Genomic DNA, 20,393 nt, shown 5'->3' with positions numbered 1-20,393 from the left:
ATATATAGCAATTGAAGCAAAGCCCTAAACTTATCCATCCCGTTCTCCTCTGCGGCCCTTTCCTCCGGTTTTGCTCGAAACCATGCCTACCTTCCCCTTCGCCACATCGGGGCCAAAACCCTAGCGATACAGGCGCGACTAGAGTTAGCTGAGAAGGAAACGGCAGGATCGCAGCGTACAAAGACCTTCGAAACTCTCATCTTTCTCCTCCTTCCGCTCATCTCCTACCCGAAACCATTGAAGAAGGTAACCCTCGTATTTGTTTCCCTTTCTCCCACCCGCATTCGCGCTTTTTAGCTCCTCTAAATCCCGTAAATCCGTGTTCCAACCGGATTTACAAAACGGAGGAAAAACAGGATTTTGAAGTCTGTAGGATTTAAAGTTGTAATCTTTGCCGTTTGGAATGGTCAAGGTTAAATCCTGCTTAAATCCTTCTAAAATCCCGCTACTAAACAGCCCCTTAGACTATCAACATGTACATGGTGCGTGTGCAATTAAATTAGTTGTATGCAGCAATTGCAGATGTTGTAAATGGCATAAAATGGTTATTAATTGAGCTGATGCCATGTGAAGTCTGATAGGTGATGATGTCAAAAGTAGAGGGCAAAGAGATAATGAGGACGAGTTTTTGAGTGGAAAAAAACATGTTAATATGATATCTCATTTGCTGGCTATTAAAATATGGCTTAACGAGTAATGAGTCATCACTTCTATAAAGAAGAAGACATGAAGGATTTGCTTCTTTTGACTTTATAGCTTATTTATGCCCATTGTGGTGTTAGGTCGAGTCTTTGAGTGAAAAATAACATGTTAACAGGAGGCCTCATTTGATTCAATTTGTAGAAAATTTAAATTGAACCAAACAATTTTTGTTATTGTCAACAGTTAACGTTTTTCACATCACCGTGTAGCTCCACTTCTTATTTACACACCCCAAAGATGTCTACCTCCATGTTTAAGCTTTCAAGAGAAATGCAGGCCCATGATGTGTTGACATCGGAAATCTTCCTATGAAGATGCATTATCTCTTCTCTCAACCTCCTATAGGTTTGTTTGTCAATAGTAGAATATAACTTGAGCAGGATTTAATAAATCTAATAAATATAAAATTAATAAATTATATGCGAGCTAAATCTTGAAAGATATTTGATATGATATGTGTCAAATTTATTTAAATTTAGATTAACTGTTTGGGTACAATTCATGTTGAGCAGGATTTAATAAATCTAATAAATATAAAATTAATAAATCATAAGCGAGCTAAATCTTGAAAGATATTTGATATGATATGTGTCAAATTTATTTAAATTTAGATTAACTGTTTGGGTACAATTCATGTTGAGCAGGATTTAATAAATCTAATAAATATAAAATTAATAAATCATAAGCGAGCTAAATCTTGAAAGATATTTGATATGATATGTGTCAAATTTATTTAAATTTAGATTAACTGTTTGGGTACAATAATTAATGATAATCAATAATTAATAAAATTCTAAGTAATTAAGCAATAAGTTTCATTAAGATAAATTAAATTCAAAACAATATTAATTTATTTAAGTTAATTTTTTTTAATTATATAATTTAATAGTTAAATTTCATTTATTTATTATTTTAATTTCTGCTTTTATCTCTAATTTATTTGATTGAATATTAATTTTTTTGTTATGAATTCTTATTATGTTAATTAAGATATAATTAAATAATCTTATTACTATCCTAACTAATCATTATTTAGTAATTTATAAAGCTAATTAAAATTTATAATTTTTTGTTATCAAATTGGATTACTAATAATTAGTTTTTATAAAGTGATTTTTTTTGTTAATTGGCATTATATATTAAAATTAATTAAAATTGTAATTAATTTATTCTATCAATGAATTAATATTAAATTTAGTTATTATTGTAGATCTTAATTAATATATTTAAACTCGACCATGTGCACCCCTTGGCCGATTTTAAACTGACAATGACACGCTACTTTAGAACACTTGTCATTCTTCCCAAATTACAGAGACCATCAACGACAACAAAGCCAGTTAATTTGTGGGACTAGCTCGTTGAAGGGTGGAGAAGGCGGTGACCGGGTCAACAACCCTTGAAGGAGAAAAGAAATTCATAAGGCTTGGGTATTTTATTCAAAATTTTCCCAATCCTGGAATTATTAAATCTTGTTTTAAGGTCAAACAGGGAGAAAAAAGATTTAAATTCTGTAGGATTAAATTTTTTTTTCCTATTGTTTGGAAGGGTTTAAAATTGACAAAATATTTTCCTATTTCTGTTGGATTACCTTCTCTCAACCTCCTATAGGTTTGTTTGTCAATAGTAGAATATAACTTGAGCAGGATTTAATAAATCTAATAAATATAAAATTAATAAATTATATGCGAGCTAAATCTTGAAAGATATTTGATATGATATGTGTCAAATTTATTTAAATTTAGATTAACTGTTTGGGTACAATTCATGTTGAGCAGGATTTAATAAATCTAATAAATATAAAATTAATAAATCATAAGCGAGCTAAATCTTGAAAGATATTTGATATGATATGTGTCAAATTTATTTAAATTTAGATTAACTGTTTGGGTACAATTCATGTTGAGCAGGATTTAATAAATCTAATAAATATAAAATTAATAAATCATAAGCGAGCTAAATCTTGAAAGATATTTGATATGATATGTGTCAAATTTATTTAAATTTAGATTAACTGTTTGGGTACAATTCATGTTGAGCAGGATTTAATAAATCTAATAAATATAAAATTAATAAATCATAAGCGAGCTAAATCTTGAAAGATATTTGATATGATATGTGTCAAATTTATTTAAATTTAGATTAACTGTTTGGGTACAATTCATGTTGAGCAGGATTTAATAAATCTAATAAATATAAAATTAATAAATCATAAGCGAGCTAAATCTTGAAAGATATTTGATATGATATGTGTCAAATTTATTTAAATTTAGATTAACTGTTTGGGTACAATTCATGTTGAGCAGGATTTAATAAATCTAATAAATATAAAATTAATAAATCATAAGCGAGCTAAATCTTGAAAGATATTTGATATGATATGTGTCAAATTTATTTAAATTTAGATTAACTGTTTGGGTACAATTCATGTTGAGCAGGATTTAATAAATCTAATAAATATAAAATTAATAAATCATAAGCGAGCTAAATCTTGAAAGATATTTGATATGATATGTGTCAAATTTATTTAAATTTAGATTAACTGTTTGGGTACAATTCATGTTGAGCAGGATTTAATAAATCTAATAAATATAAAATTAATAAATCATAAGCGAGCTAAATCTTGAAAGATATTTGATATGATATGTGTCAAATTTATTTAAATTTAGATTAACTGTTTGGGTACAATTCATGTTGAGCAGGATTTAATAAATCTAATAAATATAAAATTAATAAATCATAAGCGAGCTAAATCTTGAAAGATATTTGATATGATATGTGTCAAATTTATTTAAATTTAGATTAACTGTTTGGGTACAATTCATGTTGAGCAGGATTTAATAAATCTAATAAATATAAAATTAATAAATCATAAGCGAGCTAAATCTTGAAAGATATTTGATATGATATGTGTCAAATTTATTTAAATTTAGATTAACTGTTTGGGTACAATTCATGTTGAGCAGGATTTAATAAATCTAATAAATATAAAATTAATAAATCATAAGCGAGCTAAATCTTGAAAGATATTTGATATGATATGTGTCAAATTTATTTAAATTTAGATTAACTGTTTGGGTACAATTCATGTTGAGCAGGATTTAATAAATCTAATAAATATAAAATTAATAAATCATAAGCGAGCTAAATCTTGAAAGATATTTGATATGATATGTGTCAAATTTATTTAAATTTAGATTAACTGTTTGGGTACAATTCATGTTGAGCAGGATTTAATAAATCTAATAAATATAAAATTAATAAATCATAAGCGAGCTAAATCTTGAAAGATATTTGATATGATATGTGTCAAATTTATTTAAATTTAGATTAACTGTTTGGGTACAATTCATGTTGAGCAGGATTTAATAAATCTAATAAATATAAAATTAATAAATCATAAGCGAGCTAAATCTTGAAAGATATTTGATATGATATGTGTCAAATTTATTTAAATTTAGATTAACTGTTTGGGTACAATTCATGTTGAGCAGGATTTAATAAATCTAATAAATATAAAATTAATAAATCATAAGCGAGCTAAATCTTGAAAGATATTTGATCATAGAGGGAGACCTAGGAAGACTTGAGCTTGTTGTATAAAAAATGATCCTAATTTATTAGTACTAAATGAAAATATGACATTAACTAGGACGCATCGGAGAAAAAAGATTCATGTAGCCGACCCCAAGTAGTGTGATTAAGGCTTTTTTTTTGTTGTTGTTGTTGTTTGGAAGGGTTTAAGTTAATACTTGCTCAAATCCAATCTCCAACAACTCTTACGATTGCTCATCTTGTTTTCATGCTATGGCTCATGAGACGCCAAGAGCCTGCATCCTCTCCTCACATTGTTGATTTCCGTCCAGTGAAGCGACAAGTTGCAATTTGAACATCAACCGCCAATGTCAACTTAGGTTTTCATACCATTGAGCTTTCTTTCCTTATGCTATGGTAGAAGCCATTTCTCTTATTATTTCCTTCTCTCATCTTCTGTTCAATAAACATTAGCTTTTGACCATAGAGCACTGCTTCATTTTTTTATATATTCTAATTTTAGAGCCTTAGCATTTGCAAATTTTGATAGCGTTATCTGTCAAGCTTCTAATTTTTTTGTTTTTGATGATGTTTTTTTGTACAATTTAAATTTTTTTTATTTAGAAAGTTTTGCGGTAGTTGTAACAAACCACTTTTTTTAAGAGCAAGTTATTGTACATAATATGAAAATGTTTTGGTTGAAGAAATTCATTTAGTTTTTTGTTTCTTTGAGTTTTTTAAATTGATTTTGTCAGTTCAGTTTTCTAGGTGACATAACTAAAGTCATCATTACCAAAACCTGTTGGTTTGATTGATTTGTTGAAATGAAATAACCTAATGCACACCTTTAGATGCTATTTCTAGAAAACTCCAACAAGGAGATAGATTTATGGCTTGCATTAAGCTTGAGTTGAAATTAACGAGTCTTTCATGATTCAAATGGAGATTAGATTGAGCCAGTTCATAACCTGATTTGGCTTGGATTGAGATCAAATTGGATGTATTTGAGCTGATCTCTAGTTGAGGCCAAACAATTTGAGATGGAATTGGTAACATCTTTAAAGTATAACATAATCTAATCATGCAAATTCGTTCTAATTGCTCTACATCCTCACCCCCAAGAAAAAAATTCTCTTTTGAAGAGTTTGGTGGAGTCTTCAAATGAACTAGCTAACACATAAACTGAATTAGCCTTTATAATTTTAGAATTGAAGTTTACCCATAAGTAGTAACTTATGGCCAACAATATGGGATGAAAGTTGTTAGTTGTCACGAGGAATAAAATTTAGAATCCACTGGCACTTTGGTTTTTTTCATGCAAGATAGGCAATATCAAGTTAATAACTTAAATATGTAGATGTGCTTTAAAATTCAAAATATCGGTATATAGCTTACTACTATCATGGAAAGAATCTTTACAACCTCCAACGTTTTGGGCCTAGGAGAAATTAACTTGAAGGGCAACTTATGGAGGAATGCAAAGCTCAAAATTATCTACAATCTCTAGTTCGAAAATCGAAAAATCACCATTTTCCTTTTCATAAAATGGCTCGTCATTGTAGAAATTTTTGGTATCTCAACTTATTTAGCTTTGAAGAGTGAAAATGTATTGGATATGTGTTTAGGCCAAGGGAATGAATTGGAGATAATATTTCATCTTAACCTTTTGTAAACTGAATCACTCAATATCTTTTCTGATGGAAGTAGCAAATTGATCATTTAAAGGATATTTTAAAGTTAGAGAATCTCTATTCAAGCATTTTATATGGAGTTTTTGGGCTGTCAATAAAGCTTGTTGTTTGTAAATAGTTCATGTTTGACTCTTTAAGTAGTTTGTTTTCGATTTATATATTAAGCACTCAAGTCGAACACAATTTTTTTTAGCTCAATTTATAAACGAGCTGAACACAAATAGACATTTTTTTTGTATTTCGCTTGTCTTGACTCTAAATAATTAAATAATTAAATAAATAATATTTATTTTAACTTTTTATATTGATTGTGTACGCAGTATTTTAAAAAACGTTAAAATTTATTATTTTTAAATCATAGGAGCTAAATTTAAGCAAGCTAAAAAGTGAAGAAATGGATTTAAATAGAGCCAAATATGAACATACCATGCAACAAACATTTCGAATGCAAGTTGATTTCGAACAAAAAAAAAAATTGAACGAGCCTTGCACGAACAAACACAGGGCTCGCTCAAGCTTGGCTCATTTACACCACTAGTGAATGTGGTTATGTAATGATTAATTGACATGGTCAATATGTAATTGATGTTCATGGATTGAAGATATAGCTTTGTTTACTATTTTAGGTGAAAAAGGAGCCTAAGACTGGCATTGGTGATTTTTCTGCTATGTAAGATTTGTAACAAGTAGTAAGATTTGTAACAAGTAATGATGATTATAAGAGCTCCATAATTTTGAATGTTGATAAGATTTTGATTAAATATATGCTCTTCTTAAGAATATAAAATGCAAGATTAAAAGTTTGTGATGAAAGAAGAGTGAAATGAGGTGAAATTTACTTATGGAGTTGATAGTCCACAATTTGATAAGCTCAATATTGAACAGGGTTGTGTATCGATTGTGTTAGCTTTGGTTATAGGTCTAGAAACTTGGTTTTGGGTTTGGCCAAGATGGGTCCAATTGTACTATGGTTTAGAATAATTTTTTGATATTTGATGTGGTGTTAAGGGCATATAAATTTGCTAGGAATATGTGGATATAATCAACGAAGTGTATTGAATATAATCAAATTGGCCTGTTTTGAGAAATTGGTAGTTAAGGACATATTTTTTGGCAGTTAAGGATAGGTTTTATTTTATTTATAATCTAAGTTAATTTTGTTAGTTAGACAAGGAGAAGATTACATGAAGTGTATTTAACAAAAATGTTAATTTAGAAAGAGAAATACAACATAATACTAGAGGATCATTTAGATCACTTAGCTTTGAAGTGTAGTGAATATTAGAGGTGACAATAAAATTTCTTTTGATTCCTACCTCTTATAAAGAATATGAAATCTTTTATCTATCAGTGAATCAAGACTCTAAATGCTCTAATTAGAATCAGAATCCTACTGTCATAAATGAACGTCATTTTGCTTACAAATTGGATGAAGCTGTGGCATTTCAAGCACTTGCAGAGTATTCTCATCTATAGTATTAACAATTGCAGAGATTAACACCAAGGGCCTAACAAAGCAGAAATTTCAATCAATGACTTTGGTTTGAGATTTTGAGACTAGGTTTGGTTAGATGAGAGAGGTCTTCTGCTAAACAACTAGGAGAATCAATTCGAGCATCATATGGAGAGTTTGTGATGAAAATTTTGAAAGCTTTAATTTAGGATGTGCCTTAAAGCTTCCAAAAATTTGGGGCTCAAAATTATAAAGAATAATATGAAGGAATATTTTTAAATTTCATGTAATGCCAATATTTGGACGATCGGGATCCAATCCACACCTCTATATGAAATAATGTTTTAACATCTAATTCCACTAAGACTAGCCATAGGGGCCTAATAAAAGGAGCTATTGTAGCATTTATTTGTTATGGCCTTTCAAAAATGAAAGCTATAGTGAGTATGATAGATTGGTTGAAATAGTATAGGCCCAGTTGTGAAAAAGAGATCCAAACGCGAGCGATAATAGGTTTCATCGTATAATCAAAATCAGCGGATCAATTTAACAAGCACATTGAAAATCTACTAATATAATAAGAGCATCGAGAGAAGACGCCTTGCTGGTAATGCAAGTTTTATGATGATTTGTCTAGGATCAATAATCCCAACAGAGTAATCACTAATACTTTTTAAACCATCCAAGAACTTGTGAATTATCTCAATTCTAGGCCTACTCATAGAGAAATTTCCAATAAGTGAAAAGTCGAGAGGTCTAGCAAGCTCAGATATTTCTTCATCAGAAAAGAGAAGAACATGTTTGCCTTGAAAACAAGAAGGTTGTTTATGTTGATGGTTTGTAGAAGTTTGATGAAAGAAAAATGGAGGATTGTTTTGTGCCGATGAGAGATTTTTTGTTACGTATGTGATACCAAAACTAGTAGGAAAAACTATGGAAACACAAAAACAAACTTTTATTAATTGGAAAAATAAGGTAACGAGACAACTCAACAGAAAAATAATAGCACAAAACATACACGACACAAGTAAACACCTCTAAGGTGTATTCCCAAGCGGTGGAGGTCGGCGAGGTGGGTCCGACGACTTGCTACAACAAGGTGCAGGAGAGGGGTCGGTAGGGGTTGGAAGTTGATCTAGAGGGGGCAACAACGTCTGTTGGGCGGCTGGGAGGTAGCTTTGAAGGTGGAGTAACAAGCTAGGAAGATGGGACAACAATTGGGAAAACTCACCGACAATTTAGGAGGGTGGATGGCGAGCGGGAAAGTGCATGCAACAATGGGAAAGGCCGTGGGAGTGCGGTTGGTCTGAGAAAATAGCGGTCAAAGAAGTTGACAACAAGCCGAGTGTTAGGATGAGTTGAGGAGAAGAGTTAGGGAAGATGAAAAGGGAAGATAACATTACTATTTCGAAGTAGGATATAACCATAGCACCACCATCTCCTTGAATACAGCTCTACAAATGGGAAAATGATTTCACTAAGTAAAACTGAAAACAAACCTCGCAAAGACCGACTCCCATACACAGAGGACAACAATTTATAAACTCCTAGGAAACTTTTACATGAAATGAAGGGGTGGGAGGGCAAGAAGAATACATAGCATACTTCACGGGTGCGGCAACATGCAAAGCTTCCTCTCCGGATTGTTGTTCTTCCTGCCCGAGGGTTCTCCCGCTGTCGTGCTTTTTCGCGAGGTTCGCGGGTTGGCCCCCATGGCAATTAGCACTCGTGGTCGGGCGCTGTTTTAGCGTCCGCATTAGGGCACTATTAGCGACCCGTGTTAGGGATGTAGTTATCACCTGCATTAGTTTCCAAGAGTTGTGGGAGCTTCAACTTCATAGGTCGAAGCTTCCGTTTTGTTGTCAGTCACTCATGGATCACACTGGCGACTGCACTGTTTCCCAAGATACTTGAGGGTCTTTTCTCACGTATGAACAAACATCCACCTCAATCCCATCTTTTCGAGCTGCGTGCCCTGCATGTATTATTAAATTTTCCCAAATTTGCTCACATGCGGTTCAGTCTTGTGCCGTGAGAGTGGCCTGAACCCTCCTGCCCTGTGGTGTTGTTGGCGATACGGTATTGAGTGCGATGCTCTGAAATTTTTTTTTGTCATTTTTGTTTCGTGTTAGGAGTCAGTGTCTTGGTCCACTCATTCAGTGTTGCCGGTAAATCTGGTTCCACTGACGTTGTTCTGCTGAAAGGGCATGCATCCATTGAAACCATTTTGCACCACACCTGGTCCTGTAGCTGACTTCCAATCAAAAACTCTACTAAGTATCTTCGGTTGATGTTATCCCGATTCTCTTTTAGCCATGTCAGTGAATACGAATGGGAATGCCTTTGAGTCGTAAGTTATAATTTTTCTACCATCTGTGTCGATGTCACGTTCTTTCTGCTCCCGCTGTCGATGATGAGGTTGCATACCTCTCTATTTACTATGCATCGCGTCTAGAATATTTTGTGGCAAAGCCAATGCGGATCCCTCATGTCCTCGGTTTGCAGGATCCGTCGAATCACGAGCACTTCTCCTTCATCAAGTGGGAGTTCATACTCCTCGCCCTGTTCCTTAGCTTTCCCTTCTTTGGTCATCTCTTTCACGACGCCTTGATCTGTGAGAGTAATTGCCCTGCTCGTGGGATAGTTGGAGGCTATGTGGTCGTATCCGTGGCATTGGTAACACTTCTTGGTCGGTACCGTGTTGGAGGAGCTGCCCTTCTCCTGTTTCTTCCCTCTTTGATCCCAAGTGTCATTCCCTTTTTCGACTTTGCTTGTGTCTCTAGTGATACCCTTGTCAATCATGGTAATTGTAGGAGATTATTTGCCTTAAGCTTGTTGCCTGAAGGATGATTGTTGTCTGCTCTACTTCTGCTGTCTTTCCACCTCTAAGGCTAATGTCTGGACATCTCCCAACATCCAACACGGCTGTAGTTGCACCACATTGCTAATGATAGACTTCAGTCCCCAAAGATATCAGACTACTGCATGCTCTTTCAGCTCTACCAGTTAACACTTTAGCTGTAAGTGATCGAATTGGGCTGTGAATTCCTTCGCTGAAGGATTTCTTTGCTACAAGTTGTAGAGTTTTAGAAACATATCCCGACGATAGCGGGGTGGGAGGTACTTTTTCTACATTGCCTGCTTCATCTTCTTCTACTTAGTTATCTTCTCAATGCCTTCTATTTTCCTCCGCCTTTGTAGATTTTCTCATCATAAGTAGACATTTTTTTTTAGTTTAATCTTAGCTAGCTTGACTTGTTTGTTCTTTGGTATGTCTTTATATTAAGAAATCCGTTAGTTTGATTGCAACTAATCGATAAACTCATCGGGGTCAATACCTCCTCTAAATTCTGGGAGGTCCATCTTGATGCTAAAGTTCTGCTGACCTCTATTAGGGGCCTCTTCTCTCAGCCTCCTTTTATATTGGATACCAAAAAGATGTTGTTGATATTTCTCGTTATTGTGATCTTCCCTGTGGAACAAATTCATAGACGTTCCTGCCTTCCCCTCAACTTTCTTAATCACGGTAGAAGGTAATCTCATCCTGGTTCCTGTCATCCAACTCGGCTAATCTGTTGCAGACGACAAATTTCTTGTTGAATCTCTTCTCGAGTTGGGCCTAGTACATCTCTCCGCGGTGTTATAGTTAGGGTTGGGGATTGAAAGAAAAAATTGGGTGAATGTGGCTTGGGTGGGCGGATGCTTGAAACCCTAGGATTAGACTAGAGCTAGCTCTGATGCCAAATAATAGCAGAACTAGTAGGAAAAATAGTGAAAACACAAAATTAAATTTTTATTGTTAGAAAAATAGGGTTACAACAAAACTCAATAAAAAATAATGACACAAAACATACACGATACATGCAAACACCTCTAAGGTGTATTCCCATAGTGGTGGAAGTCAGCGAGGTGGACCTGGCGGCTTGTGACAACAAGGATGATGTAGGAGAGGGGTCGACAGAGGTTGGAAGGTGAACTCAATTAGGGGGCAGCAAGTTAGGGGGGCGAGAATGTCTATGGGGTGGCTGGAAGGTGGGTTGGAAGGTGGAGCAGCAAGCTGGGAAGATGGAACAACAGTTGGGAAGACTCGCCAACACTTTAGGATGGTGGACAACGAGCAGGGAAGTGCATGCCACAATGGGAAAGGCCGTGGGAGTGCAGTTGGGAAGGGGAAACAACAGCTAGGAGAAGTGTAGTGGAAGACGAGATACCAAACCGCTTTGAGCGAATAGGGAACATGGAAATAGCCCAAACAGAGGACAACTAAAGTGATCGAGTATGACCATGAATATGCGAGAAGTTGCAAAAGTCTACCTAAGGGGTAACAAAAGAAAATGGTTGAGCAACGGAGGTTTCTCTAGGTAACAAGGATAAACAACATACCAAATAAAGCGAGGCTTGGCCTGGTTGAACCGGCCCGATCGGTTAAGTAGGGATCTCAATCCAGTAGGAGGTTGGACCGGTCGGCTCGACCCCCTTCTCTCCCCTCTCCTATTTTACTTTAGCACTATTTATATGCTGTTTGTGTGGTTTAGGGTCCATTTTTGCTCTTTTTGATTTCAAAGTTCAGCCGTCAGACATCTCCTTTCTTGTTAGAGCTGTATTCGAGGACATGTGGTGCTCCGACTGTATCCTGCTTTGAGATGGTGGCTCTCTCAATCCGTCACCATACTCCCTCTTCTCTGCTGTCGTCAACCTTCCTTGCACCTAATTCCCTGTCGCCAGCCCTTCTGCATAGTCCCTAACTGCTGTAGACCTCACCAAGCCTTCTCTCTATTGCAGCCATCATTTTAGCCCCATCCTTATTGTCTCCAATCTTTTCTATACTCTTCCAGTACCTCGGAACCTTTCTAGCAGGGTGCTACCTCATCCTCCCTGCCCTCCACCTAAATGCTGCCATAGCCTCTCAAACCACCCCTACACTTGTTGTGCTGCTGTGGTTCATCACCTTCGCGCCCGCCCAAGGGTCTCGTTTGTATTCATGTTATTTTATTTTCAGTTTTATGAATCTTTGTTTTGCCTCTTTCTAAATTCAAGCAATAATAATAATATTTGATTATTTTTTGGGTTACTCCAGTATCACCAATGCCTTGGGACAATGTTGCTGTCAAAAACAACTCGTAAGAAGGCTCACCAAAAGGCCATACCAAAAGTCTAGCGAACAAGCAATCAAGTATGCACAGATTCATCTGCACAATGACAATGCATTGGAGGTGAGGATGAATGTATCTGAGTTGCAGGGGTTTCTAAGCTAAGCGAGACTAATGCATCGGATGGCCAAAGCTTGCAAAGTGATCTTGAGATGAGATGCCACATATGATCGCGAGGGTGATCAGGTGTAGGGTATGCTAGACTAACGCCTCGGGACTAAGGGCACACTGCTCATACTTTTTTGGTAGTTAAGGAGAGGTTTAATTATCCTTTTAAAATGTGTAACCATGCTTCATAAATTGGAGGTCAGACTGGTTGAATGCACCTTATAATGGATTTAGGTTTATCTATGCTGAGCTTTGCAAATATAAAGGGCTACTTGTAATTGTGGATATAATTTATTAATTTGACCAAACAATGGAGAGCAAAGTGTAGTGGAAGTAAGAAGAAAAAGAAAATAATGAAAAAAACTAGGAAAATCATATTAATACAGGTGTCAAAGATGGATGTAACCTTAACTTTGAAAATGCCACTAGCTTGCACTCCAACTAGCAGATTCTTTTTTTTTTTGTTCCCATGCTTCCGCTCTTAAGGGGCTCCGCCATTAGCTTCCCTTTATTGCTGATCTCTTAGACCTGCTACACCTTTACGTCCATCTCTGTCCTATTAGACCTGCAATAGCCTCCTTATCACCTCAGATATCATTGGGATTCTTTCTGTTTTTTCACCAATTCTTGTGAGCTATTTGATTTAACAGTAAACTATACATGGGCAATCTTATTGTAATAAATTTGTAGTTATTTTTTAATCATTTATTTTGCATATTTCGTATTAGAAGCTTTCCTAGCGTTGTATAAATTCTACACGATTGTTGGAATAAAATACATTCAACTATTCTCCAATTTGTGTCATCTTCTTAATTTTTTAAACATAAATATTTTTTTCCTACTTCAAAAACACTGCTGTCATAATTTTCCCTTTCTTTTGATAACCAAACTACCCTATTCCCTCCATTTTAGGTTCCATTAGATTTGTTGGATGTAATTTGAATCTAATGGAGTTAAAAAAACATCTGTTTAAAATATTGATCGAGTGAAAAATTAATATATGATGTCATCATAATTGGTTTGCGCATTCTTGAAAAGAAGATGAAATTTTGTGTCATTTAGTAGCAACCAAAATTGAGCTAGGAGATATCATGTTTAAAGATTGGATCAACAAGACTCTTTAGTGATGTGCAGTTGAAGATGGATGATACATCCTTGTTCTTTCATTGAATAAACCATATATATATATATATATGAAATCAAGAACAAGATCTCCTTTACATGACAAAAAGGATGATCTATCATAAAGTATTACAATTTATTGCAAAGTATGCTACAAACAATGGATTATTATCAATTCATCCAAATGAAATACAATAAAGATGCAACTTTTCTTAAAGATTTTTTTTATAAACAGAGTGAACATTGTATTTTATGTTATAAGAGTACAAATTCTTGAAACACAAATTCTTGAAAGGAGGATCTATCATTATTAATTGAGACTGGAGAAGAAATAGGAGTCATTATCACCAACAACCCCGTAGAGGTTTGGCCTTATTATCAAAGGTCATTGATATAAAAAATTATAACTCAATGTCCATATGAAGGAAGATAAACCATCAACCCAAGTAAATATAATCAATAAATATACTTTTGACACATATTGTAAAAAAAGAAGGCTTGATATGCAAACGAAGGATGTTAAAAAATTCACGGCAATCCATAAAACAAAAATTAGATAACATGGAGAAGAGAGACACAATGCAGACATTTTTATAAAATATATATTGTACATTGGCAAACTTAAACGTTAATGAATTGCCCTTTAGAGTCCTCATAGAAACTAAAAAATTGAAAACTTAATTGTATTGCTTGGAAAAATTTTTATATATTATATTCTAGCATTCTTAAATATTATCTCTTTTTTACACTTTTGTGGTCTCAGAGACATGTATTTTTAGCTACTTAATAATTGATTCAAAAGCTACACTATATGACTATATTTTTTTTAAATTATTTAATGTACTCTTTATCCTTGCAATAAAGATATTGATGTTGAAGTTGGATCTTTAACAATTATGGCCGGTCAAGTTGGGGCGACAATTCCGATTGGCGGGTATGGTTTGTATTTTACCTAAATTTGACCCGACCAAGTATGCATGCCTAAAGCCTGACCCATTTATTAAACGGTTTAGAAATTATAACCTGAAATTAACCCGGATAACCCATTTAATATAAGATAAAGTAGCTATTTGGGTCAAACTTAGGTCAAGATTTGATTTGATGCTCAATTTTAAATTTATGGGTTAATTTTGGGTTGGCGAGCCAACCTGAATCCAACAAAAGTATAGAGTTATGTTTTTGCCCTACATATTTTGTCTTGGCACAATTAGGATGGCTAAACGTGCTAAACAAAGGTCTTTATCATCTTGAGTAATTCTAGGATTAAGAATGTTCCATGCAAATTTTGATTTTTCCTCTCTTTTTTTAAACTCTTTAATCCAATAAATATAAGATTTGGTTTTAATATATATGGCTTGCCCGCCCATAATTTATTGTTCACTATTGATATAGACAGATTTCTTTCACTTGGATTGTCCTTCTTTGTCACTCACCACCAAGCAATTATATCCTAGAATCATTTGCTCTTACCCAGATCAGTTTCTACTCGTCCATTATAGGTTTTCTTAAGAAGAAATGCATTAATACCTCAATCTAAGCTAGTCAAATCATTCGAATTAATTTACGCTGGCTAGTTTCCTGTGTGAATATTGAACCTGCAACTGAAAGGAGCTTTAGTAACAAAGAAACAAGAACTTCCATTTGCCATTCCTTGCACTTATTTTTATCATATGAAGTCTTTCTTATAATCGCCAAACCTTCTTACTGGCTTGCATGCCATTTCTATTTCTTAAGATGACATTAAAGAATTATAATCAGAATAATATTATTTAGGAGAAGAATTAAGTTCTTTGAGGAAACAACCTGAGATTTGGTACAGTTACCTAGAGAAAGAAACTACTGGGATGTTAACTGATTGTTACTATAAATTACAAATTAGTTAATTCATTAAAAATATATAAGGATAGATTAGCTGCTGAAGGCAAACTCAATCTTATGAGATTGATAACTTTAAAATTCTTCTCTGGTTCTTAAAATAAAAGTTGTTTTAAAGTGTTTTCTCATTTGTTGCTAATATGAATTGAAGAAACATAGTAATGTAATATTAAGTGCTTTCTTATATCACTAGAATTTTATTCAAATTTAGAATAAAATGTATGTAAGCTAAACAATGCATTATACGGGATGAAACAATCTTGTTGGGCTTGATTCAGAAGATTTGTCAGCATAATAGTCAACACAGGTTGCAAACAAAGTCAAGGAACTCATACACAATTTTGAAAGTGCATTGCTTTAAGGAGTCTCAACATTATTAGTTATACTGATGATGTTATCGATAGATGTGGTGACTTAGAAGGAATGTGTAACTTAAATAAAAGATTGCTCCAAGTATTGCATGTCAACCAATTAGCCAAAGCTAAAAGATTTTTTTTGGTATTGTGTTAGCGCACACTTAATATTTAATTTTTTATATCACAACATAATGCAAGAGAATTTAAGTAAAGATTCATACCTGTTGGGATGCAAGAATGTTAATAGATCTATAGAATTCAATCTTAAATTTGGAGATGTTCTAGAAGATACAATAGTGGAAAAGACCTATTACTGACTTGGAGAAAACTTATCTACTAATCATTTGCTAGATTCAACGTTCTTATGTTGTCCTTTTTTGCTAGACTGTTCATGCACAATCTTAAGGACTCTCATATTAGAGCAATGCTTAAAATTCTATAATATTTTAAAAAAACTCACGGGTAAAGGAATTCTATTCAAGTCTCTCACTCTTGAAGCATAAACACATATGCAGATTATGCTGGTTGGTAGCTTGTTAACTTTAGGATATTGAACATTCTTACCAAACAATCTTATGACTTGTACAACAAAAAAAAAAGGTAGTGACAATATTTAGCATAGAAATTGAAATTAGATCAATGACACTAGAAATTTATAATTTATTATGGCTAAGATTTATTCTCAAAGATTTAAAGGTTGAATGGAAAGGTCCAATGTGGCTCTATTATTGCAGCAAGTCAAACATCAATATTGCACATAATCTCATGCAATGTAACATGGTCATACAAAGTACATTGAGTTAATAACTACATTATAAAGGAAAAGCATGGTGATGGTCTCATATATACTCTTTCGTACTCATAAGTAAATAATTTAGGTACATTCTTTGCAAAGGATTTTTAGGAGAAGTCTTTCCAAAATAATCTAGCAAGCTTAAGATTGATAACATCCATTTGTTCATTATTGAGGAAGCGTGGAAAGAGTCCTAGCCTCAGTCCCCAATCTACCTCAAAATTTCACCCCCATCCGGTGGTTCGACTCTTAAGTTCTTTTTCCATCCTTGGCCCTTGGACTTGCACTACCTCCGCCTACCATCTCCGCCCTCCTGAACCTACATCAGCCACCTCCCTTTTTCCTCCACCTCATGGATTTGTTCGATCTTTGCTACCTCCTCACCAATCCACACGAGTTACCAAATTGTATAAAGAAAAACTTATTAATGTCATTATCATAATTAATTTTATGTTTTTTTCAATCCTTGACTTTGCTAGGATTATATAAATTTTGGAATGAAGTACGCTCAACTATTCTCCTATTCTTGTAATTGAAAACAACAAACAAATTCATTTGTGCAAATTTTCTCAAGTAATTTATTGACGTTGACATTTTAATTGCTCTGGTTATGAGATACTTGATTGAGACATATATGAGTCTTTGCCAACATTTATAATGGGCATTTTGTCTTTACATGTATGTTACATTTTAATTTCAATGTAATACTTTTGTCAGAAAATTGTCCTAATTCTTGGTATTGTGCTTAAGTTGCACATTTGCTGTAAATATGGACAAACATCAATTGGGGAAATTTAGGTGGGCTTTTGCTAAGTCTTAAAGGCCCATAAAGGATTGACCTTACATATGCTATTTTGATTTTTTGTAATGTTTATTTATCTTCTTTTGATGGATCTTACTCTTGAATGTTTTTCATGTTTTGATTTTTTTTTTATATGAAGTTTCATAATTTCTTCTTTTCCAGTATATTTTTATATAAAAGTTTTTGGTGCTTCTAGCGTTCTAGTTGATGGGCAACAACTTGTTTCTCTTTCTATTCTTTTTTTTTTCTTCTTTTTTTTGCATAATATGCACTTGTTAATATAAGGGTATCTCCACTTACCTAGCCAAATGATGCTAATAATTTGTCCCTAGATTTGATCTTTGTATGACGACCTTGAAACTAAGAAAGGCGAGGGGTTTTCCCCATGTGCGAAGCCGAATGGATTTGTTTCCTAGAATTGAAATCACAAATGAGTAAGAAGTGGGAGCGAAGGAGCAAAAGCGAGGAATCACCAATTGGTTTGATTTGGCTGGGTGAAGGGGATGCAAGCAACCAAGGATAAGATTTAAGTAAGTAGTCCTGAGCTGTTGCAGAAGCTTGTAATCATGGTGACTGGTGATCTGACAGACTAAATAGGCACAACCAGCCGTGCAAGCTGAAAAGAGAGTGAAGGTGCTAAGATCTATGTTTGAGAGTGACAGATCTCGTGTGACGCAGGGAGATGTAAGAGAAGAGAATGAAATTGCGTTGTGCTTTTGATTGTATGGATCTGAAGAAATTGTGTCTCAAACGTGATTTCATAGCGAGAGACACTAAGGCAGGAGATAGCACTCGAAGGGAACTTGGGTTGATCGAATGTGAGGGCATATACTCGAGATTGAAAATTTGAGGTGAGAGGATATATGATGATTTCGACGATGTTGAGAGCTAAAAGAGATTTTAGTGGTAAGTTTTATTTAATTGTAATCATAAATTATAAATTTAGATTTTTAATTTACACTTAATAAAATATTTTGTTAGGGAATCTTTGAGACAATCAAGTGTCTACAATAGAGGGAGATGACCTTTGGGGTTTATTTCTTGAAGGATAGATTGCAGATTTCTTCTTGTGATGAAAGGTAAAACCCTAAATTTTGTTTACATTCTTTAGGAATAAGTGGATGCTATTTAAATGAAATTAATATTGATATTTAATCATTGTAATATTAATATCTTATGTATTCATAGGAAAATTAATATCTTGTGTATTCAAGAAAAGTAATTTATTGACGTTGACATTTTAATTGCTCTGGTTATGAGATACTTGATTGAGACATATATGAGTCTTTGCCAACATTTATAATGGGCATTTTGTCTTTACATGTATGTTACATTTTAATTTCAAAGTAATACTTTTGTCAGAAAATTGTCCTAATTCTTGGTATTGTGCTTAAGTTGCACACTTGCTGTAAATATGGACAAACATCAATTGGGGAAATTTAGGTGGGCTTTTGCTAAGTCTTAAAGGCCCATAAAGGATTGACCTTACATATGCTATTTTGATTTTTTGTAATGTTTATTTATCTTCTTTTGATGGATCTTACTCTTGAATGTTTTTCATGTTTTGATTTTTTTTTTATATGAAGTTTCATAATTTTTTCTTTTCAAGTCTATTTTTATATAAAAGTTTTTGGTGTTTCTGGGGTACTAGTTGATGGGCAACAACTTGTTTCTCTTTCTATTCTTCTTTTTTTTGCATAATATGCACTTGTTAATATAAGGGTATCTCCACTTACCTAGCCAAATGATGCTAATAATTTGTCCCTAGATTTGATCTTTGTATGACGACCTTGAAACTAAGAAAGGCGAGGGGTTTTCCCCATGTGCGAAGCCGAATGGATTTGTTTCCTAGAATTGAAATCACAAATGAGTAAGAAGTGGGAGCGAAGGAGCAAAAGCGAGGAATCACCAATTGGTTTGATTTGGCTGGGTGAAGGGGATGCAAGCAACCAAGGATAAGATTTAAGCAAGTAGTCCTGAGCTGTTGCAGAAGCTTGTAATCATGGTGACTGGTGATCCGACAGACTAAATAGGCACAACCAGCCGTGCAAGCTGAGAAAAGGGTGAAGGTGCTAAGATCTATGTTTCAGAGTGAGAGATCTCGTGTGATGCAGGGAGATGTAAGAGAAGAGCACGGAATTGCTCGTGCTTTCGATAGTAAGGATCTGAAGAAATTGTGTCTCAAACGTGATTTCATAGAGCGAGAGACACTAAGACAGGAGATAGCACTTGAATGGAACTTGGGCTGATCGAATGTGAGGGCAGATACTCGAGATTGAGAATTTGAGGGTGAGAGGATATATGATGATTTCGACGATGTTGAGAGCTAAAAGAGATTTTAGTGGTAAGTTTTATTTAATTGTAAGTATAAATTATAAATTTAGATTTTTAATTTACACCTAATAAAATATTTTGTTAGGGAATCTTTGAGACAATCAAGTGTCTACAATAGAGGGAGATGACTTTTGGGGTTTGTTTCTTGAAGGATAGATTGCAGATTTCTTCTTGTGATGAAAGGTAAAACCCTAAATTTTGTTTACATTCTTTAGGAATAAGTGGATGCTATTTAAATGAAATTAATATTGATATTTAATCATTGTAATATTAATATCTTATGTATTCATAGGAAAATTAATATCTTGTGTATTCAAGAAACTAAGTGGGTGGGAGAAAAGGCTAAGGAGATTGATAATTTAGGTTTTAAACTTTGGTATTCTGGTAAGAGTCGCACTAGAAATGGTGTAGGTGTAATTATAGATAAGAGTTTGAAAGATAATGTTGTAAAAATTAATAGAGTTGGTGATAGA

The 20,393-nt window shown here is 33.8% G+C and overlaps 2 protein-coding genes across 7 annotated transcripts in view; one reads left to right on the top strand and one right to left on the bottom strand.

Annotated features, from left to right (window-relative positions):
* The window catches only part of LOC110022970 (delta-1-pyrroline-5-carboxylate synthase B-like), a 33,956-nt gene extending 24,819 nt beyond the window's left edge, over positions 1-9,137 (bottom strand). Inside the window, exons 1-2 of the mRNA XM_020722146.1 lie at positions 8,943-9,137; positions 8,784-8,834 (exon numbers count right to left, since the gene is read on the bottom strand). Coding sequence (XP_020577805.1) covers positions 8,784-8,834; positions 8,943-9,137 — 246 coding nt within the window. The remainder of the gene's footprint in view (positions 1-8,783; positions 8,835-8,942) is intronic.
* LOC110022891 (protein prenyltransferase alpha subunit repeat-containing protein 1) overlaps positions 47-20,393 on the top strand; it is a 65,029-nt gene continuing 44,682 nt past the window's right edge. For all 6 annotated transcript variants that reach the window (XM_020722040.1, XM_020722038.1, XM_020722035.1 and 3 more), the window contains exon 1: positions 47-246. The gene's annotated coding sequence lies outside the window, so the exon portion shown is untranslated. The remainder of the gene's footprint in view (positions 247-20,393) is intronic.

This window comes from Phalaenopsis equestris, unplaced genomic scaffold (genome assembly GCF_001263595.1).
Source record: "Phalaenopsis equestris unplaced genomic scaffold, ASM126359v1 Scaffold000203, whole genome shotgun sequence".
NCBI classification, from domain to species: Eukaryota; Viridiplantae; Streptophyta; class Magnoliopsida; order Asparagales; family Orchidaceae; genus Phalaenopsis; species Phalaenopsis equestris.
Note: the sequence above shows the minus strand (reverse complement) of the source record. Positions and strands in the feature narration are given on the sequence as shown.